This window comes from Lonchura striata, chromosome 29, assembly GCF_046129695.1.
Source record: "Lonchura striata isolate bLonStr1 chromosome 29, bLonStr1.mat, whole genome shotgun sequence".
Classification (NCBI taxonomy): Eukaryota; Metazoa; Chordata; class Aves; order Passeriformes; family Estrildidae; genus Lonchura; species Lonchura striata.
Window position 1 is genome coordinate 2,769,902 of NC_134631.1, and position 23,717 is coordinate 2,793,618.

At 52.5% G+C, this 23,717-nt stretch overlaps 2 protein-coding genes across 2 annotated transcripts in view; both read left to right on the top strand.

Moving 5' to 3' along the window:
* Positions 1-23,717, top strand: part of LOC144247629 (uncharacterized) — a 391,071-nt gene that overhangs the window by 239,322 nt on the left and 128,032 nt on the right. The gene's annotated exons all lie outside the window — the stretch shown is intronic.
* The window catches only part of LOC144247620 (uncharacterized), a 660,598-nt gene continuing 645,715 nt past the window's right edge, over positions 8,835-23,717 (top strand). Inside the window, exons 1-2 of the mRNA XM_077788929.1 lie at positions 8,835-8,846; positions 10,430-10,743. Coding sequence (XP_077645055.1) covers positions 8,835-8,846; positions 10,430-10,743 — 326 coding nt within the window. The remainder of the gene's footprint in view (positions 8,847-10,429; positions 10,744-23,717) is intronic.

The window sequence follows — 23,717 nt, forward strand, 5'->3', positions numbered from 1 at the left end:
TTCCTTTCCAGGTACTTCTAAAGCAGCAATCCCAACCATGGAAAAGAGGGTGAATTCATGCCAGCAAAATAAAAGAATTTGTGAAGAAACGTGAGGAATGGACTATCACATCTAAACTGCGTGATACCAAATTGACTTTCAACCAGGACTGGGTGGTAATGGTTTGGGAAGACCCACATGATCCAAGGCAGGTACAAAGAATAACACCTAACTGAGAAATAAGGCAAAGCTTGCATCACTGGTTCTAAGCCCTGCCTGAATAAGCCCTGAGACGCCTCCGACACCTCCTTGGCAGAGGAACACTGCCACTTCAAACAGGAGGATCCGGAGTGTTTGAGTCAAAGAGTTCTGATAGTCTGGCCTTAGCCTGTGACTTGTACAGGCAAGAAGGGAAATTACCATTAATACTATGCTGTATACTTTATTTGATTCATCCCCACATTGGGCATGGCAGCTGGGTTATAAGTGAATGTTTAAATTATGAGAATAATTGGCATTGTAGTTCACAAAATCTATGTTCTCGTTGCAAGAAGTATTGAGTACTGAATCAATCCCCTATACAGAAAGAACTCAAAAACTGAAGTAATAAATTGGTTTTGTAGATGGGAATTATCAGTGCCTGTGGACTGAGAGATACCTGAGGAATGGTGGAAAACCACAGTTAAAAGGTGTCAAAAACAATTTGCCTGGAAATGAGTAAAAAAGGAGTGACAAGGGAAACAGAGGGCAAGCCTGGGTTGAGCACTGTACTCACCAGCGAGAAGATCACACGTACCTGCTGTGGGCAGCAACCCCACAGGCAGGGGAGGTGGGGGTATAAGCCAAGCCAGACCTCTGTCATTCCTGTTTCTGTCTCTCATTTGTTGTCTTTTCCCTTCTGAGATAGCAGCAAGATCGTGTCACAAATGCTACAGAAAGTGTTACATGGAAAGAAACCAAAGTTGCTTTTTGTTACACACCCCCATGTCAACAGCCACTGTTATAACCCATCCAAATTAAGTACCTGCAGGAAAAAGGGGGAAAATTATCACATTACAAAGAACTTAGGGAAAAGTAGTAATACTTGGGGCATGGAATGTCCAAAAGGAGAGAGATGGATTTGTTTTACATTTGATCTTTGAAATATAGTCCAAGATTCGGTAAAGAGACAATTAGTAAACAAAAGGTAAAACAAGCACAGCAGTCTAGCTCTGTATTAACCCCAAATTATATCCTGAATCATATTAAATGACTCCAAGCAGTTATAGAGAAGATAATAAACAAAGCTGCTCAGGCATTGGAATTAATATTGAGTCTGCAAAGCCAAACATCACCTGCAGTGTGTTAAAATATGTTGGCTTTATGCTATTTATTGGCTAAAGAATGGGGTGTACAGATTGTTGAAAATAGATGGCAATGAGGATGTCATCCTGGAAAAAAAAAAGGATATCAGAAAAAAATTATGACCCAGGTATCAGTCCAAAAATGGGAAAATAATGTTAAAAACTAGCAGGTGAGGTAATGTATTGAGAATGGGATGCTGGAAGAAATTAGGATTCTTCCTTTTATGTGTTACAAGTGTTTTGGCATTTCTTCTTTGTTTAATCCCATGTTTTATTTGATTACCAACAGAGTCCTGGTTGGGGAGATACAGGAACCCCCGGTGCTGATCCTTGCCTGAAGGACCCGAGATGGATATCATGGAAATCCTTGGGCAGACACAGGTGAATGCAGCGTTCCCTCCCGTAAATTTCATCAAGGGATTCAACAAACTCCAGACACTGAATTGTTCTCCCTCATCACCAAAAAAGAAAATCTCATTAACATATAGACTCTTAATGGAAGAAAAGACTGATTGCTGAAATCTTGGCCTCAGGCAGAATTTTCCCTATAAAAACCGCTTGTGCCAGGATGGAGGTGTGTGGGCATAGAGGAAAACCTCTGCTGAGGCTGACCTCTTTGTTGCACAACCAGGGCCGACCCCGGACTCGGCTCTGTTCTTTCCTTGTGGCTGGCCAGGTAGAATTTGATTGCAAAATAAATATTTTATTTTTTCATATTAATTTGTCTAGACAAACTTTCATTTATAACAGTTGTAATACATAAAAGGAAGAATCTCCATTTCTTCCACCATCCCATGCTCAATTACCCCACTAGTTAGTTTTTAACACTGTTTTCCCATTTTTGGATTGGTGTCTGGGTTGTTTTTTTCTAGGATGACCTCCCCGTTGTCATCTATTTTCAACAATCTGATATATTAAACTTTCCACAAACACCCCTTCATTAGCCAATAAATAGTCTAAAGCCAAACTATTCTGGTACACTGCAGTTTTTGTTTGGCCTTTATGATTTGATATTAATTCCAGTGCCTGAGCAGCTTTGTTTGTTATCTCCTCTATAACAGCGTGGAGGCCTATAATATGATGCAGTATATAATTTGAAGTCAATACAGAGCTAGATTGCTGTGCTGGTTTCACCTTTTTGTTTATTAATTGTCTTTATACCAAATCTTGGACTATATCTCTAAGATCAAATGTAAAACAAATCCATCTCTCTCCTTTTGGACATTCGATGCCCCATCTATTATCACATTTTCCTAATTTCCTTGTAATCCAATATTTTTCCCCATTTTGCCTGCAGGTACTCAATTTGGGTGAGTCTGTCGCTGTTGACATGGGTGTGTGTAACAAAAAGGAACTTTGGTTTCTTTCCATGTAACACTTTCTGTAACATTTGTGACACGATCTTGCTGCTATCTCAGAAGGGAAAAGACAACAAATGAGAGACAGAAACAGGAATGACAGAGGTCTGGCATGGCTTATACCCCCACCTCCCCTGCCTGTGGGGTTGCTGCCCACAGCAGGTACGTGTGATCTTCTCGCTGGTGAGTACAGTGCTCAACCCAGGCTTGCCCTCTGTTTCCCTTGTCACTCCTTTTTACTGATATTTTTAGGCAAGTCCTTTTTGACACTCCTTAACTGTGGTTTCACATTGTTCCTCAGGTATCTCTCAGTCAACAGGCACTAATAATTCCGATCCACAAAACAGAGTTATTACTTCAGTTGTTTTGAGTTCTATCTGTATTGGGAATTGATTCAGTACTGATACCTCTTGCAACAAGAACATAGATTTTGTGAGATACAACACCAATTATTCCCATAATTTTAATATTCACTTGTAACCCTGCTAGCGTGTCCAGTATTGGGATGAATCACATAAAGTATACAGTATAGCACTGATGGCAATTTCCTTTCTTCCCTGTACAAGTCACAGGCTAAGGCCAGACTATAAGAACTCTTTGACTCAAACACTCCGGATCCTCCTGTTTGAAGTGGCAGTGTTCCTCTGCCAAGGAGGTGTCGGAGGCGTCTCAGGGCTTATTCAGGCAGGGCTTAGAACCAGTGATGCAAGCTTTGCCTTATTTCTCAGTTAGGTGTTATTCTTTGTACCTGCCTTGGATCATGTGGGTCTTCCCAAACCATTACCACCCAGTCCTGGTTGAAAGTCAATTTGGTGTCACCAGTTTAGATGTGATAGTCCATTCCTCACGTTTCTTCACAAGTCCTCTGCCTCTGTTTCCCACTTTCTCTAACAACCTGAATACCACCTTCTTTCAACTACTCAAAAAGTCCTTTCTCTCACAATACCATTCAACACAATCCACCTCCCTCCAAGGAGATAAAGTAAAGCTCAAAATAAACAATCTACATTATATACACTTCCATTAATCTACATTTACTCACTTTTATTTTTCACTCACTCTCACATACAACAAGAAGATACCTTTCACTTTCAAACAGTCTACATTACATATCTACATCCTGAGTGCTCATGGAATGTTAATCCATCAACCCAGCATGTTTAATCCTGGATGTCTCTCAACCCAGCAGAATTTTAGGTGTTAATGTTACTGTTGTCCAACCCCAGATCCCCGTGGGCATAACCTCAATCTGGCAACCCTGGGTGCTCTTGGAATGCAAATCCCTTAACCCAGCAGGTTTAATCCTGGATGCTCTTGGGCACGCTTATCCCTCAATCCAGCAGAATTTTTTGGGGCCCCTTATTTTTTCTTTTTTTTTTTTAATTTTTTTCCCCTGTTTTTCCACTGCCAGGAAAACTTTCGGCTTCTCTCCACGAGGTTCCACTTCTTCCCTAAGACCCAGTCCCAGTTTCCCCGGGGTGGGGGGGATTCTCTCTTTTTTATCACTCCCTTGGTCTCTTTACTGGCCGCTTTTCTCACGAAAAAGACAAAACACAGCATGAGAGACTGCAGCAATCACTCATTCCCCCCTTATCCACCCCATCCCAACAAATACTCACCTGTCCTTTGTCCTTGGGTCTTGGTTCTTTGTGTACACTTTAGTCTCAGGGGCTAATTACCGCGGTTTTAGGTAATCCTTTCCCTTTTTTTTGTTTTATTGTCTCCTTTTGCCCATGGATCATAACTTGTGTCTGTGGTCACACACCAGGGGAACAGAGTGAGGCTGCCTAAATAGGGCAGGACCCGTCTTCCTCACCCTGACTCTCCTCAGGCCCCGGCAGAGAGGTGTTAGAAACCATCTTTGCCACCATAGTTGTGAAAAATGCCAATCACTTGGCCTTGAAAATTTTAATAATAATAACATAGTTATTAAAATACTAATACAATTAGAGTGATAAAAATTTAGAGTTAGGACAATTAAACACAATAAAAACCAAAGACTTAAGGATGTCTGGATGCTCTTGGGAACTTAAGCCACAACATGCATACTTTGTGAACAAAGGGATCACCCTTAAAATTACACTATTGCATATTCATATATCCTTCATGGTTATGCATACATTCTGTTTAAAACAAGACACTCTGACTGTTCTATGACAAGTGTTTCCTTTAATCTCCATGGCGTCTTTGAGTCTGAGCAAGGGGTGAAGAAATTTGCTTCTTCTGATAAGAAAGCCATAATTTCCTATTCACTGGAAGACTTAGGTGTTCTGTGATGGTTACCTCAAAGCGAGTATCTCATGCCTTAAAAGAAAAGCCACATAGATATTTTATGTTTTAACTACTAAAGCTTCATTTTAACTATGAAACTACATTTACCATGCTATTAAAATGTTAATACAGCACTACTAATTAAACTAACATATATGCATTCTTCATGTTGGGTGTCTGCTGGATTTTCCCCGGAAAGGACCCATCTCTGCACAAAGCCACCTTTTTTCATTTCTAAATTAAGTCTTTCTTTCTCTGCCAACTGTGGTTTCTCCACCCCGGCTGCAGCCACTGGTCATTTAAAACTTTAAGAATCTTTTTGTACAAGCACAACTGACTTGATGTATATTTTACATAAGAACGAATTATTCCACAACATATATTACAATGGGGCTGCAGAGACCCACCTGCAGATCCATGGGGCTGCAGAGACCCACCTGCAGGTCCATGGGGATGCAGAGATCCCCTGCAGTTCCATGGGGATGCAGAGATCCCCTGCAGGTCCATGGGGATGCAGAGATCCCCTGCAGCCCCTGCAGGAGCCGGGCTGGAGCTCGGCGATGCCTGAGAGGAGGCTGTGAGCCCGCGGGCAGAGGGGCCCCGCTGGAGCAGCCTGTCCTGGCAGGACTGAGCCCGTGGCACAGTGACCCACGCTGCAGCACTCGGAGGGGGCTGTGCCCAGGGGATGGACTCCGCTCCGAGAAGTTCCTGGAGAAGTCTCGGCCGGGAGAGAGCGCAGGGTGCAGCAGGGAACGACTCCTGTCCCTGAGCAGAGGGAGAAGCCCCGGGGGATGAGCTGAGCATGGCCCCATTCCCTGTCTCCTGCCCTGCCGGGGGAGGAGGTGCAGCTGGGAGCAGGGAGGCGTGGGGAAAGCTGCATTTAAGGCTCTGCACTGACTTCTCCTTCTCCTGCTCCGAGTCTTTGGAGTTTTCTGCCAGAAATCTCTCCCCTGCCCCACCCACCCACAGGGCTTCGGGCAGGTTTCCCTTTTCGGGGGAAATCAAAGCGAAGCACTGATGCGCTAACGAGGGGCAGGAGAAGTGAGGCTCCTGGGCTTCCCGCAGAGGCGGAGGCACGGGAGGCGCAGGGCCGGGAAAGCCGTGGCGGGAGGCGCGGAGAAGTTTGTTTGTGTGGGCAGCTCAATCCCGGCTCGGCCCGGGCCCGTGCCAGGGCTGTTCCTCATCTCCGGCTTTCCCCTCACGCAGCCCGGGGGCGCCGAGAGCGCGGGGCGAGGCGGGGCCGTGCGCAGAGCCCGCCCCGAGCTCGCTGCCATTGGCCGCCGGTGCCGTCAGTCGCGGTTGCGGCGCGCTGATTGGTGGGAGCGGGGCGCGGCGCGGCCCCGGCGGCGGGCTGAGGGCGGCCGTGGCCGCGCAGCGCCGCCATTGGCCGAGCGGCTGTGCGGGCCCGGCAGCGGCGGCAGCGGCCGGAGCGCGGTGAGGCGGCGGCGGCGGAGCTCGGAGGCGGCCCCGGCGCAGGTGGGAGCCGCGCTGGGCTCTGCGGGGGCTCGGGGCTGGCTGCGGGCGGAGGGGGCGGCAGGGGGCTCCGGCGGCTCGCCGGTGCCGTGTCCGGCCCGTGCCGGCCCCGGGCTGAGGGCGCTGCGGGAGCGGCTGCCCGCGGTCTCCTTCCCGCCGGGGCCGGGCAGGAGCCGCTGCCGGAGCAGCGCTGGCTCGGCCCGGCTGCTGTGGTAGGACAGAGGGGCTGCCCCGCGGCCGGGAGCGAGCGGGGAAATTCCCGTCGCCGGAGGTTCGTGTGCCCGGAGGAGAGCGAGGAGTCCTGTCAAAGTGACTTTATTGCCGAGCAGGGGCAGAGGCCGTGGGGCATTTGCCGTGCGCTCTCTGCCGTGGCTGTAGTCCGCAGCCTCCTTTTTATCCTCATTTTCCCGGCCGCATCTCCCTCTGCCTTTGCCCACCGGCTGAGTTCCTTGGAAGGTTCCGACTTCCCGATGCGCCTGGAGCCTGTCCTCGTTAATGTGCACCCTCCTTTTGTGTAACAGCCGATATTCATGGCTCTGTTAAGTCTTTGTTCTTCTCCTCGAAGTTCGGGAATGTAGCGGGACTTTGAGCAGCTGTCTGGGTCAATTTGGAACATTTTTGGAACTGATGGTTCCTCCCCTTAACTACAAGTGCCTGGCCCTATCTCCAGGCAGATTCACTCCTTGACTCTGTTTTGTTCTTCCCGGGTCCTCTTTGGTTTGGGGATTATTCTCGGTGTCCTCATTCCCTGTCCTTTTGTAGCCGTTTGTGGATCAGGAGGCCTGGCTGCCACCTGCATGCCCTGGCTCAGCTGCTGGATGAGCTGCACTGCCAAGGTGAGGAGCATGGTAAAAAGATGAGAGTTGCTGCAGCACAGAAGAGGAGAAGCCACATTCGTTTGACCCCTGGTGTGCTGGGGAGCCGGGGAACCATATCCCATTTCCATCCTTTCCATATTTGGACCAATTCATAAAGTGCTCTCCTATTTGCTTTGTTAGCTTTTTTAGCAGTTTTCTCTTGTCATCTCTTTGCCAACATCAGTTTGAGTCACTGAGTTTTCCACAAACTCCTCCTTTTTCTGCTAAGAGATAATCTGATCCCATCCCCTCGTGAAATGTTGTGTTCCTCATTTTAGTGGCTTGGTCGGCAGGAAGTTCAGGAGCTGGAGCTGTCTGGTTGTTTCTTATTCTGAGGACAGCTTGATATCTAATAATGCCATTGAAATGATAAATGGGTTCTCTGCCTCCTGATATGAATTGGTTCGGGTTCCCAGGGGCTGGTCCATGGTGTTGTAGGATTTGTTCTGGTGGCCCTTCAATGCTTTTCCCCATTTTAGGGTGCTCCCGCAAGCTAGGGTTGCATCAATTGACCGTTTTTTTCTTATTCCATCATCAAATACTTGAATTCCAACTGATTTCCCTAAACCTCTTCTAGCAAAAACCCCAGTGCTCTGATACAGCCTGTACAGCACAGACAGAGGCAGCAGATGTTGGAGTGGGCAGAGGGATGATCCCCCCCGCCTTATTTTAGTGAAGTTTTCCCAACATTCTCCATTTGCTGTTTCCCTTTGCAGCTTCAGCCGTTTCTGTTGCAGAGTCAGAGATCCTCAGCATGGGCTCTGCCTTCAGCTGTGCAGATTCCATCTGTGCAAGCAGGCAGAGCTTGGGGTGAGCGGCAGAGGGAATCAGCCAATTCCTGCCCCAGGCAAGAAGAGCCAGGTACTTTGTCTCCACTTTGCCCTGACAGTGTTAATTTGCATTTCTAAAGCTCCTCTCTTGGCTGCCCGTTTATGAGTTTAGGGCTCACTTTTCAATCTCTTCTAGTTTTGCAAAATACAGCCAAGACATGAACATCAAGGAACCCAGACCAAAATTTTGGTTCCTCGAAGAGCATCGCAGAAACATACACGAAAAATTTCCAAGGCAATTCACATTTTTCTCCTTCTCAGAATAAAAACTCATTCTCACATCTCTGATCTGAATGTAACCGCCAATATAGAATTGGGAGTAATACAAAAAATACTCTAATGCTCTAAACTTTGCATTGAAACTGCAGGAAAAAGAAAAACTCCACCCATATGTTTAAGGGACCCTTCAGAGACATTTTGGGATCATCATCCCTTTGGCCAGGACCCCTCCCTGGCTTTCCCTTTTCTCCCCTCCATGGGTGCCCTGCCATGTTCACTCCCCGAGGATCCCAGGGCACTCACTGATGAGATTTTCAGTGCTCTCTCCCTGCTGACTCTTCACAGACCCCCCTGATGTGTCACTCGTCTGTCTCCTGGTCACTCCCGGGTCCCCAATCAATCCCCGGTGCCTCCGCCAGCCAAGGGAGCCGATCACCCAAAGTGGGTGAGGCACCTTCAGCTGCACTCCCTGCCCACCACCCTGGAGAGTGGAAGGAATTCGCGATGAGCCCCAGGGTGTGTGGAAAAATTGACATCAGCAGAGGATTCTGTCCACAAAGCAGACAGAGGAGTCCTGTGAAACTAATTTCATTCCTAAAAATGGGAGAGGCCAAGGGACATTCCCCATGGGATCTCTCCACTTGTTGGAGGACACAGCCTCCTTTTCATCCTAATTCTCCTGGCCACATCTCCCTCTGCTTTCCCCATTGGCTGAAGTACTTGAGAGCTGCAGACTTCCCAATCCACCTATTACATACCCACCGTAATATGCTCCCCACTTTTGTATAGCAAACGATTTTCATGGCTCTGTTAAGGCTTTGTTGTTCTTCTGGAAGTTCATTAATAGAGCAGGACCTTGGCTGAGCAGCAGTCTGTGTCATCAATTGATAGCATTTTCTGAAACAGATGGCTTCTCCTGTCACTTCCTTACATAAAAGTTGTCTGGCCCTATCTCCGAGTAGATTCAGAGCATCTGTTTGTAAAGACACTTTCCTGTGGTTCCTTCCATGGGGTCCCCCGTTTGTGGGACATCCCCCCTGGAGCAGGGTGTCCCCTCTGTGCTGCAGCCCCAGGGCTCGGGCAGAGCTCAGCCAATCAGAGCCCGCGACGCTGATGACTCACCAGTTGCCAGGCAGACTCGCAGCTCCCCGCGTTCCCCACCTGGACCCACCTGCGCCCCCCCTCGGCCCCATGGCCCCGCGAGGGGAATTTGGGGAGGTGGGAGTGGGGCAGCGCCAAGGCCGGGCCCCCCCGCGCTGTCCTGGCGGGAGCGGCTGCAGTGGGGACCGAGTGCGGGCGGGAGCGGCCGAGAGCCCAGCGCTGCCCCAGCCCGACCTGCCCCAGCTCCATCCCTGCCCCTGCGCTGGGATGCTGTGGGTGTGGGGGGAAGAGGGAGCCGGCAGTGGGTGCTGGGCCTGGGGGCAGGAGGAGAAGGGAAGGAGAAGCAGGCTTGAGGAACAGAATGGTCAAACGATGGATGTGGCAGGAGAAGATGGGATTGTGCAGGAGAAGGAGGAATAGCAGGAGGAAGAGGAGTGTGAGGAAGAGGAGAGACTCAGGAGGAGGAGGAGCAGAAAGAGGAAGCAGCAGAAGGTTCCACCACTCCCTGTGTCTGCAGCTTCCCCCCAGCCCCAGGAGTGCTGCTCCCCCCACATGCAGCAGGTGACTATGGAGGGGGATCCACGATTTTCACAGGGTGAATCTTGGTGTTTCTGATCTTTCTTGGGCTAAATGTTGGTGCTTTGGTTTTATGTGGCAGCTGAATCTTTATGTTTTGGAGAAGGAGGTTTTTGCATAGTTGTGACGTTTGGGGAGTTTTTGATCTGTGTCTTGAAGTTTGTGGGATTTTTGGGCTGAATCTTGGTGTTTTGAAGGTTCTTACGGATACAAGATTCCTAATGATTTCCAGAGATGAACTTGTGCAAGGAGGAACCTCCAGTCCAAGGTGCTCTTCTCTTGTTTTTCCCTCAAACCAGGATTTTTCATTTCCAGGGCGCGGCTGGATGGAGGAGGAGGAAAAGCCCCGGAGATGCTGCAGGAGGAGGAGCTGCAAACCCAGCCCAGGGAGCTGCGGGGAGGAAAGAGCCCCCCTGAGCCAGGAAGGCGGGCGGAGATCCAGGCGGAGCTCGGAGCTGGTGAAGAAGCCTCATGGCAGGGAGAAGCCCCACAAGTGCTTGGAATGTGGGAAGGGTTTCAGCTGGAGATCCAGCCTGATCCAGCACCAGAGGATCCACACTGGGGAAAGGCCCTACGAGTGTGGGGAGTGTGGGAAGAGGTTTCAGAGAAGCTCCCATCTCCTCAGACATGAGCAGATTCACACAGAGGAGAGGCCCTTCCGCTGCCCCGACTGCGGGAAGGGCTTCAAGCACAACTCCAGCCTCACTGAGCACCGGCGCATCCACACCGGGGAGAGGCCCTACGAGTGTGGGAAGTGTCAGAAGAGTTTCATGCACATGTCTGGCCTGATCGTGCACCAGGTGATCCACACTGGGGAACGGCCCTACGAGTGCTTGGAATGTGGGAAGAGCTTTGGGTGGAGCTCTGCCCTGAGAATACACCAACGCATCCACACTGGGGAGAGGCCCTACGAGTGTCCCCAGTGTGGGAAGAGGTTTCAGACCACCTCCAATCTCCTCGTACATGAGCGGATTCACACAGAGGAGAGGCCCTACCGCTGCCCCGACTGCGGGAAGGGCTTCAAGCAAAACTCCCACCTCACCGTGCACCGGCGCATCCACACCGGGGAGAGGCCCTACGAGTGTGGGAAGTGTGGGAAGAGCTTCTCCATGAGCTCTCACTTGACCCAGCACCAACGGAGGCACCGGTAAGGGAAGCCCTGTGAGTGCCCCACGTGAGGGAAGAGCTTGGAGTGAGGGAAGAGAGTGAGGGAAGAGCTTGGTGCGCTGCTGCAGCTCCATCCCCCATGGGAGGATCCGGGCTGGATGATCCCCAGTGACCCCCGTTGGGCAGAGCCCTGGTGTCCCCGTATGGGGAATAAAACAGAGAGTAAAGCAATGGAGCTGATAAAGGGGCCCGATATCTGAGGCCTGACTGAGCAGAAACTGTGGGAGACACAGACACAGTTTCAGTCTCCCTGGGCAAGAAGTGACCAGGCAACATGGTGTGAGACTTTGTGATAAATGTTCCCAGGTTACTGGATGTCTTGAAGAATGTGTAACCAATGGGAAATTGTTACCAAAACCAGCCCTCTATAAGCCCCATACAAGTCAATCCCTGTATAAACACTGGTACACTCAATAAAATTGGCTTTTGTCTAAACTGGGATGTCCCCGTCTCTCCATGGTGGATAACCCTGTTGTGGGTGATCCCCGTTGGGTGGGGGAAGGTGCTGGAGGGATTTATTTCCCTTCTCCTGGTGCTGCCGTGGTTTGGTTGGTAATAAATTCCCTCCCTGTGCCCAGGCTGGGTCTGTTGTCCCCGTGCCGGTGCTCGGGGCGGGATCTCTCCCGTTCCTTCTCTGCACTGCCGGGCCTCTCCTCAGCCAATGAGAGAACGCGGTGGAGAAGAGTCAGCCAATCAGCGAGAGCGGGGCTGATGACTCACCAGTTGCCGGGCAGACCCGCAGCAGGCAGTGTTCCCCACCTGGACCCGCCCTCCCTGCCCAGGGCCGGCCCCGCCGTGGGGTCCCCCCAAGTCCCTCCCCAGTGCCCCCATGAACTGGGCTGGGTTTAACTGGGAAGCTTTACTGGGAACACTGGGAGCAGGGGGCAGGGGCAGAGTGACAGCAGGGCTGGGGGGACACTCAATCCCCCTTAAAATCACCGTGGATTTGGAGTGGGGGTCCCGGCCAAGCTCAAGGCCACGGGGATCGGCTGCGGCCGCCGGCGGCTCAGGAGCTCTGTGGGCAGAGAAAAGGGGGTGACACCGGGCGGGGGGGGCCCGTGGGCAGCACACACCCTGGGGGAAGGGGGGAGACGACTCCTGGGATCCCCCTGACCTTGCACAGGTAGAAGCCATGCCCAAGCGCCAGGAAGATGAAGCCCAACACTAAACCCTCAGTGTCTGACAGCATCTTGCTGCATGCAGCATGTCTGGGGGGTTCCGCAGGGATCAGATCCCCTAAAAGCTCTCACAAACACCCCAAGCCCCTCCAAGCACCTTCCCGATCGCTCCCACCCAGCCAGGACCCACTGAAACCTTTCCCCAATCCCTTCCCGGCTTTTCCAGGACCCACCAAAGCCATTCCCATCCCTCTCAGGATCCCACAACCCCCTTTCAGTTGCCCTCCACTGCCCCAGGACCCCCAAACCCTCTTCCAGTCCTTTCCCAGCCCCACCAGGACTCACCCAGACCTCTCCCAGTGTCTTCCCAGTACAGCCAACTTCATCCCAAGCTTCAGTAATCCATCCCCAATCTCCTTCCAGCCCCTCCAGGCTCTCTCCAATCTCTCCCGTCACACCCAGTACCCCCAGACTCCTCCCCAGTTCCCACCAGGACCCCCAGAACCCCATTCCTCCCTCCCCTGTATTCTTCAAACCCATTCTTAGCTCTTCCAAACCCACAACCTTCTCTGCCAGTTGAAACCAGGCTCTCTCCAACTCCCTCCCAGTTGCTCCCAGCACATCCCAGTGGCTGTCCCAGCGCCCCCAATTCCTCCCCTGTACCCCAGTGGTGGCTCAGGGGGTGCTCCAGGCTGACGTGCTGCACCTGGCAGGTGGAGGTGACCCTGGCCCAGGTTGGGGTTTCCAGCAGTACCAGGAGCTGGTGGATCCAGTCCCTGTTGGGGACCACGTCGGTGGCCACCACAGAGAGCTCCTGCTGGCCCTGGAACCACCTCAGCTGGGTGTGGGCAGGGTAGAAATCCACCAAGGAGCAGAGGAGGCGGTCGGGGCCGGGCTGGGAACTCAAGGGCACCAGCGAGACAGACACGCTGGGTGGGGGGCACTGGGAGAGAGGAGGGAGGGTTGGTGTGGCCTTGGGGCAGTCTGGGAATTGACTGGGAGATACTGCGAATGGACTGGGAAGACTGGGGTGGCACCCAGAGAGAGGGGAGGGGATGGGGGGCACAGGGAGAGAGCGTGGAGATCTCGGAGTGAACTGGGGAGGAACTGGGAATGGGCTGGGAAGGAGTGGGAGGGACTGGGGCGGCACTGGGAGGAACTGGGAATGGCTGGGAAGGAGTGGGAGGGACTGGGGCGGCACTGGGAGGAACTGGGAATGGGCTGGGAAGGAGTGGGAGGGACTGGGAATGGGCTGGGAAGGAGTGGGAGGGACTGGGGCGGCACTGGGAGGAACTGGGAATGAAGCGCGCGGCACTGGGAGGCCGAGTCCAGCGCGGGGCACGCGGCGCTGCGGATCTGCCTGGCAACTGATGAGTCATCAGAGACTCGCGCTCTGATTGGCTGAGAGGCGGCAGCGCCACGCCAGGCTGAGATGGACAGCCGGGAGGCACTGGGAGAGACTGGGATGGACTGGGAGAGCCACGGGGTCAGTAATTAGTTGGTTGGTCCGTACTTGGGATGCTACAGGCGAGGCTACAATTCTAGATGGCACTGAAGTGAGACATTTGGGATTCCTGTCACATGATCCTGTCATTGATCAAGGAATGATTAGGGGGGCTCACCCTCACAGCCTCTGGGCACGGGTTCTGGAAAGTGTAGCACAAAGGTACCTGTGTGCAGATGATCTTTATATGCAGCAGACTCAGTGGAAGACTATAGAAAACAAGGGATCCAACGTCTGAGAGAAATGGCAGTGGCAGAGATTATCTTCTCAGATGAAATAACAACTAGGAATCCAGGCTTGGTACCATGTACATCTGTGATGTGGCAAAAACCTTTATGGCTTGGGCCACATGAATACGCTTCTGCTTTAGCAATAATGAAGCAGGAGAAGAGGGATGAGACCGTGCTCAATATGGCAAGGAAACTCCAAGCATATGCAGATGCTGTACATGGCCCAACCCATGCCAGAATTGCAGCAGTGCAAACACGTCTGCAGAAATTAGACGATAAGATAGAGGAGAATCATAAGAGACTCGGAGGAGATTAAGGAGGACCTTTTCCAAATCTCAGCAGTACAGATCAGAGGTTCTGGTATCTAACGTAGACGTTCCTCAGATGGTGAGAGAAGGTACACCCCACAAGCTGAGCTGTGGTTCTTCCTGCGCGACTGCAGAGAAAACATGAGGAGATGGGACGGAAAATCTACTGCTGCTCTGGCACAACGGGTGCATGAATTGAAGGAAGGCAAGACCCAGAGAGGAAGTGCCACCAAAAGGAGAACAGCTCCAGTTGCCCGTAGCCAAACTGCCAGGCATGATGATGATGATGACATGTCCGATCCCCTTGAAGGAACCTCTAAGACATACGCCCAAGGCAAGAAGGATAGCCAGGCTTAGAGGGGCCCTGCCTCTAGCCAGGTAGAGGCGAGGGAAAACCGTGTTTTCTGGACTCTGTGGATTCGCTGGCCTGGCACATCAGAGCCACAAAGATAAAAGGCTTTGGTCGATACTGGTGCACAATGCACATTAATTCCATCGAGACACGTAGGGGCAGAATCTGTCTCTATCGCCGGTGTGACAGGGGGATCACAGGACTTTACCTTGGTGGAAGCTGATGTAAGTCTGGCAGGAAAGGAGTGGAAGAAACACCCTATTGTGTCTGGCCCAGAGGCCCCATGTATCTTGGGCATAGATTACCTTTGAAGGAGGTATTTTAAAGACCCAAAGGGACTCAGGTGGGCATTTGGGAGAGCAGCTGTAGCGACAGAGGGCATCCAGCAATTGAACACCTTGCCTGGACTGTCTGAGAATCCAACTACAGTAGGACTTCTGAAGGGAGAAGAACAAAAGGTACCAATTGCCACTTCAACAGTGCATCGTCGACAGTACAGAACAACTCGAGATGCTATGGTTCCCATCCATAGGATGATCTGAGAGCTGGAGAGCCAAGGGGTGGTCAGCAAAACCCACTCACCCTTCAACAGCCCCATCTGGCCTGTGCGTAAATCTGAAAGAGAATGGAGATTGACTGTGGACTATCATGCATTGAATGAAGTGACTCCACCGCTGAGCGCTGCTGTGCCGGACATGCTGGAACTCCAGTACGAGCTGGAGTCCAAGGCAGCAAAGTGGTATGCCACTATTGATATTGCCAATGCATTTTTCTTCATCCCTCTGGCAGCAGAATGCAGGCCTCAGTTTGCTTTCACCTGGAGGGGTGTGCAGTACACCTGGAACCAACTGCCCCAGGGGTGGAAGCACAGCCCCACCATCTGCCATGGACTGATCCAGACTGCACTAGAAAAGGGTGAGGCTCCAGAACATCTACAGTATATTGATGATATCATTGTGTGGGGGAACACAGCAGCAGAAGTGTTTGAGAAAGGAGAGAAAATCATCCGAATCCTCCTGGAAGCTGGTTTTGCCATCAAGAAGAGCAAAGTCAAGGGATCTGCTCGAGAGATCCAGTTTTTGGGAGTGAAGTGGCAAGACGGACGGGGTCAGATTCCTACAGATGTCATCAACAAGATCATGGCGATGTCGCTACCAACCAACAGGAAGGAGACACAAGCTTTCCTAAGTGCCATAGGTTTCTGGAGAATGCAGATTCCTGAGTACAGTCAGATCATGAGCCCTCTTTACCTGGTTACCTGCAAGAAGAACAATTTCCCCTGGGGCCCTGAGCAGCAACAAGCCTTCACCCAGATCAAGCAGGAGATCGCTCATGCTGTAGCCCTTGGCCCAGTCAGGACAGGACCAGAGGTCAAGAATGTGCTCTACTCTGCAGCCGGGAACCATGGGTTGTCCTGGAGCCTTTGGCAGAAAGTGCCTGGTGAGACTCAAGGCCGACCACTGGGATTCTGGAGTCGGAACTACAGAGGGTCTGGAGCCAACTACACTCCCACAGAGAAGGAAATCTTGGCCACCTACGAGGGAGTCCAGGCCACCTCAGAGGTGACTGGCACGGAAACACAACTCCTCCTGGCACCCCGACTGCCGGTGCTGGGGTGGATGTTCAGAGGAGAGGTTCCCTCCACCTACCATGCCACCAGAGCTGCATGGAGCAAGTGGATTGCTCTCATCATGCAGCGTGCCCATATGGGTAAACTGAATCACCCTGGGATTTTGGAAATAATTACAAATTGGCCCGAAGGTGAAAGTTTTGGTGTCACAGATGAAGAAGAAGAACCAGTGACATGGGCTGAAGAAGCTCCACCATACAACCAACTGCCAGGAGATGAAACACGCTACGCTCTCTTCACCGACGGTTCCTGTCACATCGTAGGGATGAATCGGAAGTGGAAAGCAGCTGTATGGAGTCCCACACGATGGGTTGCAGAGGCTACTGAAGGAGAAGGTGGATCAAGCCAGCTTGCTGAACTCAAAGCTGTTCAACTGGCCCTGGACATTGCAGAAAGGGAGAAGTGGCCAAAGATCTACCTCTACACTGATTCATGGATGGTAGCCAATGCTCTATGGGGTGGCTGGAGAAGTGGAAAGAGGCTAACTGGCAGTGTAGAGGAAAACCAATTTGGGCTACTGAAGAGTGGAAAGATATTGCTACCTGGGTAGAGAAGCTACCTGTGAAGGTTCTCCATGTAGATGCCCATGTCCCCAGAAGCAGAGCTAATGAAGAGCAGCAAAACAAGCAGCAGGTAGATCAGACTGCAAAGATAGGGGTGTCAAAGACAGACCTCGATTGAGAACACAAGGGAGAGTTGTTCCTAGCACGATGGGCCCATGATGCCCCAGGTCATCAGGGCAGAGATGCCACCTACAAGTGGGCACGAGACCAAGGGGTGGATCTAACCATGAACAGTATTTCTCAGGTGATCCATGACTGTGAGACATGTGCTGCCATCAAACAGGCCAAGCGGGTGAAGCCCCTGTGGTATGGTGGGCAGGGGTCCAAGTACAACTATGAGGAGGCCTGGCAGATTGACCACATCACACTGCCCCAGACACGCCAAGGCAAGCACTACGTGCTCACCATGTGTAGTAGATAGGGACAGGCGAATGGAAGATTTCGGGATGTGACGGAAAGAAAGACCCCCATCCCCCTCTCACCCTGCAACATGTTATCCATTACCCCAAAGAATGTAACCACACCTAACCCAGTAGTTTTCCACTCCTGACTAACCCTAGAGACCCTACCAACCCCTCCTGACGTAGCAGAGTCCCCCAAGACTATTTAAACCCATGAGATAAGATAATAAACGCTTTCGACCGTCCACCACATTGGTGCCTGCGTGTGTCGCTAGCCCGAGTGGCCCAGGGGAGACTGGGCTGCCGTGCTGTTCCTTGAAACCAGGTCGCCTTGCCTTCCCCTGAAGGCAACATAACTGGTGCCGAAACCCGGGAATAATTCACTCGGGCAGCGGGTGTCGCCTGGACAAGGGCAGCGGCCAGACAGGTGAAACCGTGTTCTCGGCGAGGGAGACGTCCCAGGACCCGCAGTCGTCATGGACGCCACTGCCAGGGTCGTAAGTGAGGTTCATAAGCAATGGGGAATTGAGTGTAAGCTCAAAGATTTTTATCTTGCTATAGCAAGGCTGCTTGAGCTTGGGGAAATTGAACGCCCTGTGGATGTTTTGCATCCGGAGATATGGGAAAAATGCACAGCCGTGCTGGCCGAGGACACGAAATCCTCAGGCAGCGGCAAATGCCTTAAGGCATGGGGAAAAGTAGAGAAAGCCCTGCGCAGAGCAATAGAAGAGCAGGAGACATGGAGCGCAGCGCGTACGTGTTTATTGGTTACACCCAAGCTAGGCATAGGAGCGGCAACGCAAACCGCCCCTGAGGACGATCCGCCTGGGAGCGGGGATCCGGGGGGGCCCGGCGCGTCGCCCCCCTCCCCGGGCCGGGGCCCGGGACCCCCCACGGAAACCTCCCAAAAATCCATGGCTTCCCCATCCGCCCCGCCACCGCCGGTCGGTGACCTGGTACCGGAGGTGCAGCAGCGCGCAGAGCTCTGTTGGCGGGGACTGGCGGGGGAAGCCAGAGGCGCGGGAGCCGTGGCTCGGGGGGAGATCCTACCCATGCCACCTCCATACCCCTTTGAAAATGGCGCCGGCAGCCAAGGGGAGGGGCGGGGCGCGGGCAGTCTCGGCGCGAAGAGCCCAGAGGCGCGGAGTTCTGCTAATGCGCGTGTGCGGGAGAAAGAGGAGGAGAGCGGCAGAGGGCTCGGAGCCAATTGGCAGCCGCGCCTGACGCCGCCACCATGTAAGGGAGAAACCCCCCCCCCTGCTGGAGGCAGGGCGAGCCCGGGGGGCGGCAGCAGTGCCACCCCCGGGGGGAGGAGCGGGGTCGGAGCCGCACAAAACGGCACCGAGCCCCGGAAGTTTGCTGGCATTCGACTTCCGACTCGGAGTCCAGCAGCAGCTCCGGCAGCCCAGAAGAGCTGCCGGGAGCCGGCTGGGACTCTAAGACGAAGGGAACAGAGCTAACGCAATTTAAAACAAAACCAAGTAAAGCTTTAAGCCGCACCGAAAAGCAGCCACAATACGAACCAGCCCAGTTTACCGACTGGGGAGAAATAAAAATAGCCTGTGCCGAATGGTCCCCAGCGGCTGCTGTACAAGCCTTCCCGGTGAGGATCACCGGCCTGGAAGGGAACCAGCAGAGGGTATATGCCCCGGTAAACCCAAAAGATGTACAATCAATTGTCAAAGCCATTGCAGAAAAAGGAATCAATTCGGCCATGGTCTCCACATTAATCGATGGTCTTTTTAGTAATGACGACCTGCTTCCCTTTGATATCGAGCGAATAGGTCGCATGATACTTGATGGTGCGGGAATGATTGTGTTTAGACAAGAATGGGAGGATAATTGTACAAAGCTATTAGCCCAAGCACCTGGCGCGAGGCAGCCACTACACAGATCGACTTTATCCAGGCTTATGGGAAAGCACGATGATATGATCACGCCTCAGCAACAAGCCATGCAGATGTGGGCTGAGGAGGTCAGGGCGACCACTCAGGCTGCTAGGGAGGCTATTCGTGCAGCCTCCCGGGTCGTGGCCAAGCCGTCGCCGTGGTCCACCGTGAGGCAGGCAGAGAGCGAAAGCTTCACGCAGTTCGTAGATCGCCTGCAGGCAGCAATAGACTCTTCTACCCTGCCAGCAGAGGCAAAGGACCCCGTGGTATCTGACTGCTTGCGCCAGCAGTGCAACTCTGTCACCAAAGATATCTTACGTTCCCTGCCAGCCGGAGCCAGCCTGGCTGACATGATCAGACATGTAGTGAGGGAAGAACACCTGACACCCATTCAGGCAGCCGTCCACACCCTGACCAGTGCCATGGCGTGTTTCAAGTGTGGTGAGGCAGGTCACATCGCGGTGAGCTGTCCCCAGCCGGCACGGCAGCCTGCCGCGGCACCTCCACCCCAAGCATGCCCGAGAGGAGCCTGTTGGAGCTGCGGGAGGAAAGGACATCTAGCCAAGGAATTCAGGTCCTGGCCCCAGGGAAACGGGAGAGGGAGGGGGCGTGCGGGCTGCACCCAGCCTCCTCCCGCCGCGAATGCAAGGCAGCCCATCTATGCCAACCCCCAGTGGGGCGGGGCGCCCTTATACCCCATACCCACACAGGAGGCAGCCAGCTTGGTACCCTCACCAGCGAATTTCGCAACACAGCCTGCGGTACCTTCGTACCCACTACCGCCGCAAGCAGCGCCTGTGCCGCAGGGTCAGCAGGGGACGCCCCAGAACGGGACCCCTGGGTGGCCCTGGCCATGAAAATAGGGAAGGAGCCACCGAAGGTGTGGGGGACGTGCCGCCTTTATGGCAGTCAGGACCCCCATGTCATAGGGCTTCAGTTTTGGGCAGACACAGGAGCAGACTGCTCGATTTTTCCCCAAGCACTGTGGCCCCGACACTGGCAATGCAAAGAAGTCCCCCCAGTGAACAGAGTGAGAGGGCCGTCCCGGACTTAAAAATCACCAGACCCCGTATGGGTCGAGCAGTGGCCCCTGTCAAAGCCTCGAATGGCAGCCTTGCTGGAACTGGTCAACCTCGAGCTGCAAAAGGGTCACATAGAACCCTCCACCAGCCCGTGGAACACCCCTGTGTTTATATACTAGAAGCTACCTTTCTAACCCTAAACGAAACCAAACCGAACCTGACTAACTCCTGTTGGCTTTGTTATGATGTTAAACCCCCTTTCTACGAAGGCATTGCTTTAGACACCCCCTTCAGTTACTCCACAGCCGATGCCCCCCACCAGTGCAGATGGGACACTCCCCGCAGAAGAATCATCCTGAGTTAAATCACAGGACAGGGCAAATGTTTTGGCAATGCAACTTTAGCAAAGCAGAAAGGCAACTTCTGCACTAAAGTTGTCAAGCCCAACAGAAAAACCAGTAAGTGGGTAGTCCCATCCGCATCTGGGATGTGGGTTTGCCAGCGATCCGGAGTGAGTCCTTGTGTGTTCCTTGCCAAATTTAATGACTCTATTGACTTCTGTGTCCAAGTTCTGATTGTTCCTAGGGTCCTGTACCACTCAGATGAAGAAGTGTACCACCTTTTCGAAGAACCTGACAGACTGCACAAAAGAAATAATCACAGGTATAACTATCGCAATGCTGCTCGGCCTGGGAGCAGCTGGTACAGCCACTGGTGTCTCAGCCATCGCAACCCAACAGCACGGACTCTCTCAGCTGCAAATGACCATCGATGAAGACCTGCAGAGGATCGAGAAATCCATCTCCTATCTAGAGAAATCAGTCTCTTCGCTTTCAGAAGTAGTTTTACAGAATAGGCGAGGACTGGACCTCTTGTTCATGCAACAAGGAGGACTGTGTGCAGCTTTGAAAGAGGAATGCTGCTTTTATGCAGATCATACGGGAGTCGTTAAAGACTCCATGGCAGAACTCCGAGATAGACTGGCTCAGAGAAAGAGAGACAAGGAAACCCAGCAGAGCTGGTTCGAATCCTGGTTCAATCAATCACCTTGGCTCACCACTTTAATTTCTGCCCTGGTAGGTCCACTGGCAATACTGCTTTTAGCTGTTACCATAGGACCATGCCTGCTGAACAAGCTAGTCTCATTTGTTCAGGCCTGTCTAGAACGGGCAAACATTCTGTTTGTAGGCCAGCAACAAATGCTGTAAACCAAAAACTGCGAACACAGTCAGCTGCAAAAGCCTTCAAAACTCACCTTGCGAGATTTACTCAGGTTTACCAAAAACCCTTTTTTCCTTACCAAGTTACAAGTTTGTACCTCACTCCAGTGCCTATATCTACGACTACCTCATGTTACTTATGAAAAGGAGGGGGGAGATGTAGTAGATAGGGACAGGCAAACGGAAGATTTCGGGATGTGACGGAAAGAAAGACCCCCATCCCCCTCTCACCCTGCAACATGTTATCCATTACCCCAAAGAATGTAACCACACCTAACCCAGTAGTTTTCCACTCCTGACTAACCCTAGAGACCCTACCAACCCCTCCTGACCTAGCAGAGTCCCCCAAGACTATTTAAACCCATGAGATAAGATAATAAACGCTTTCGACCGTCCACCACATTGGTGCCTGCGTGTGTCGCTAGCCCGAGTGGCCCAGGGGAGACTGGGCTGCCGTGCTATTCCTTAAAACCAGGTCGCCATTGTCTTCCATGAAGGCAACACTCTCTTCCTTATCAAAAGGTTCTCTAGAGTTAACATAAATGTTTAATGCCTGGCAAATCCAGTCCTTGAAGTTTCCAAACAGGCCAAAATAAATTATCACTACAGATGTGTTTTCCTCCTCATACTTTTATACAATAATGTATCATTTTTGCCCTATCCTTCCCTTTCCTTGAAGGATATTCATCCCAAGATTTTATCATTAGACCTAACGGACTGTCAGGGGGGATCTGGGGAAGCGTTACCGGGGTCCCCGTCCCCATGGAAGCAGAGGGCTTGCTTTTCCTCTGTCCCATCTCCCAGGACACCTTCAGGCACACACACACTCGCGGCCCCTGTTGGTGCCCAGCCCCTCGCGGGCTCTGCAAACCGCACTACTCAGAGCTCTGCCCGTGCCTCGTCCTACAAGGACGTCTCACGCGTTATGTCCTGGGATCCCAGCCCAACCCAGCGGATCCCCACTTTTATACTCACGCTGTCCTGCGTCTTCGCCCGGCTTCGTGCACAAAGATTACGGGGTTACCGGTATCCCTTGTGCTCAATACCGAATTTGGGTTCGTCGGTAAGGGTCTGGGAAGGAAAAGCCTGCACCAGGGCCGCTGCAGAGGCAGCGGGGCGCCTCCCTGATTAGGAATTCCCACCCGGTCGCCCTTATCCGAGTCACGGCACCAAATTTGTTAGGGACAAATTCAACTGGGGAGGCTAATTATAGATAAATCAATTAACAAGAATTTATTATGCAAGCGGTATTAAGCAAAAGAACAGCGCGGGGCAGCCGGGGAGCCTCTGCTCTGCCACGGAGCACCTTCCCCCTTTGACCTTTTGGTTTTATATGTCCCGGTTGACGTATTTTCTCTCTATGCACTCTGCGCCGGTGCAATTGGTTGCTGGGGGTCTTTTTTTCTGCCTTGGTGGTCATAGCAACAAAGGCTCCTCATCTTCCTTGCAGATTATCCTTGGCCTAAAAGTCAACTTGTATATAATTAGTTACACAGTTTTCTATGCTAGTTGCATTCCCTACTCAGTTCAAATTATCTCCTTTAACACTCATTTTGATGAACAAAGACCATTTTATTTATTACACCCACTCTCTCCCAGTGCTCCCCAGCGTGTCCATCTCTCTGCTGCCCTCGAGCTCCCGGCCCGGCCCCGGCCGCCTGCTCCCATCCAGCTGAGGTGGTTCCAGGGCCAGCAGGAGCTCTCTGTGGTGGCCACCGACGTGGTCCCCAACAGGGACTGGACCCACCAGCTCCTGGTGCTGCTGGAAACCCCAACTCGGGCCGGACTCATCTCCACCTGCCAACAACATCAGCCTGGAACAACCTGTGAGCCTTAACTGGGGTATGGGGGAGGAACTGGGGGTGCTGGGAGCAACTGGGAGGGAGTTGGAGAGAGCCTGGTTTCAACTGGGAGAGGAGGTTGGGGGTTTAGAAGGGCTAAGAAGGGGTTTGGAGAATACTGGGAAGGGTGGGATGAGGTTCTGGAGGTCCTGTTGGACACTGGGAGGGCGTTTGGGTGTGCTAGGTTTAAGTGGGAGGGAATAGAGTGAGCCTGAAGGAGCTGGATGGAGATTGGGGATGGAAAAGTAGAGATTGGGATGAGGTTGGTTGTGCTGGGAAGAGACTGGGAGGGCTCTGGGTGAGTCCTGGTGGGGCTGGGAAAGGACTGGGATAGGCTTTAGGGGTCCTGAGGCAGTGGGGGTGACTGTAAGGAGGCTGTGGGATCCTGTGAGGGACAGGTGGGGCTTTAGTGGGTCCTGGGGAGGTCAGGAAGGGATCAAGAGGAAGGTTTCAGGGGATCCTGAG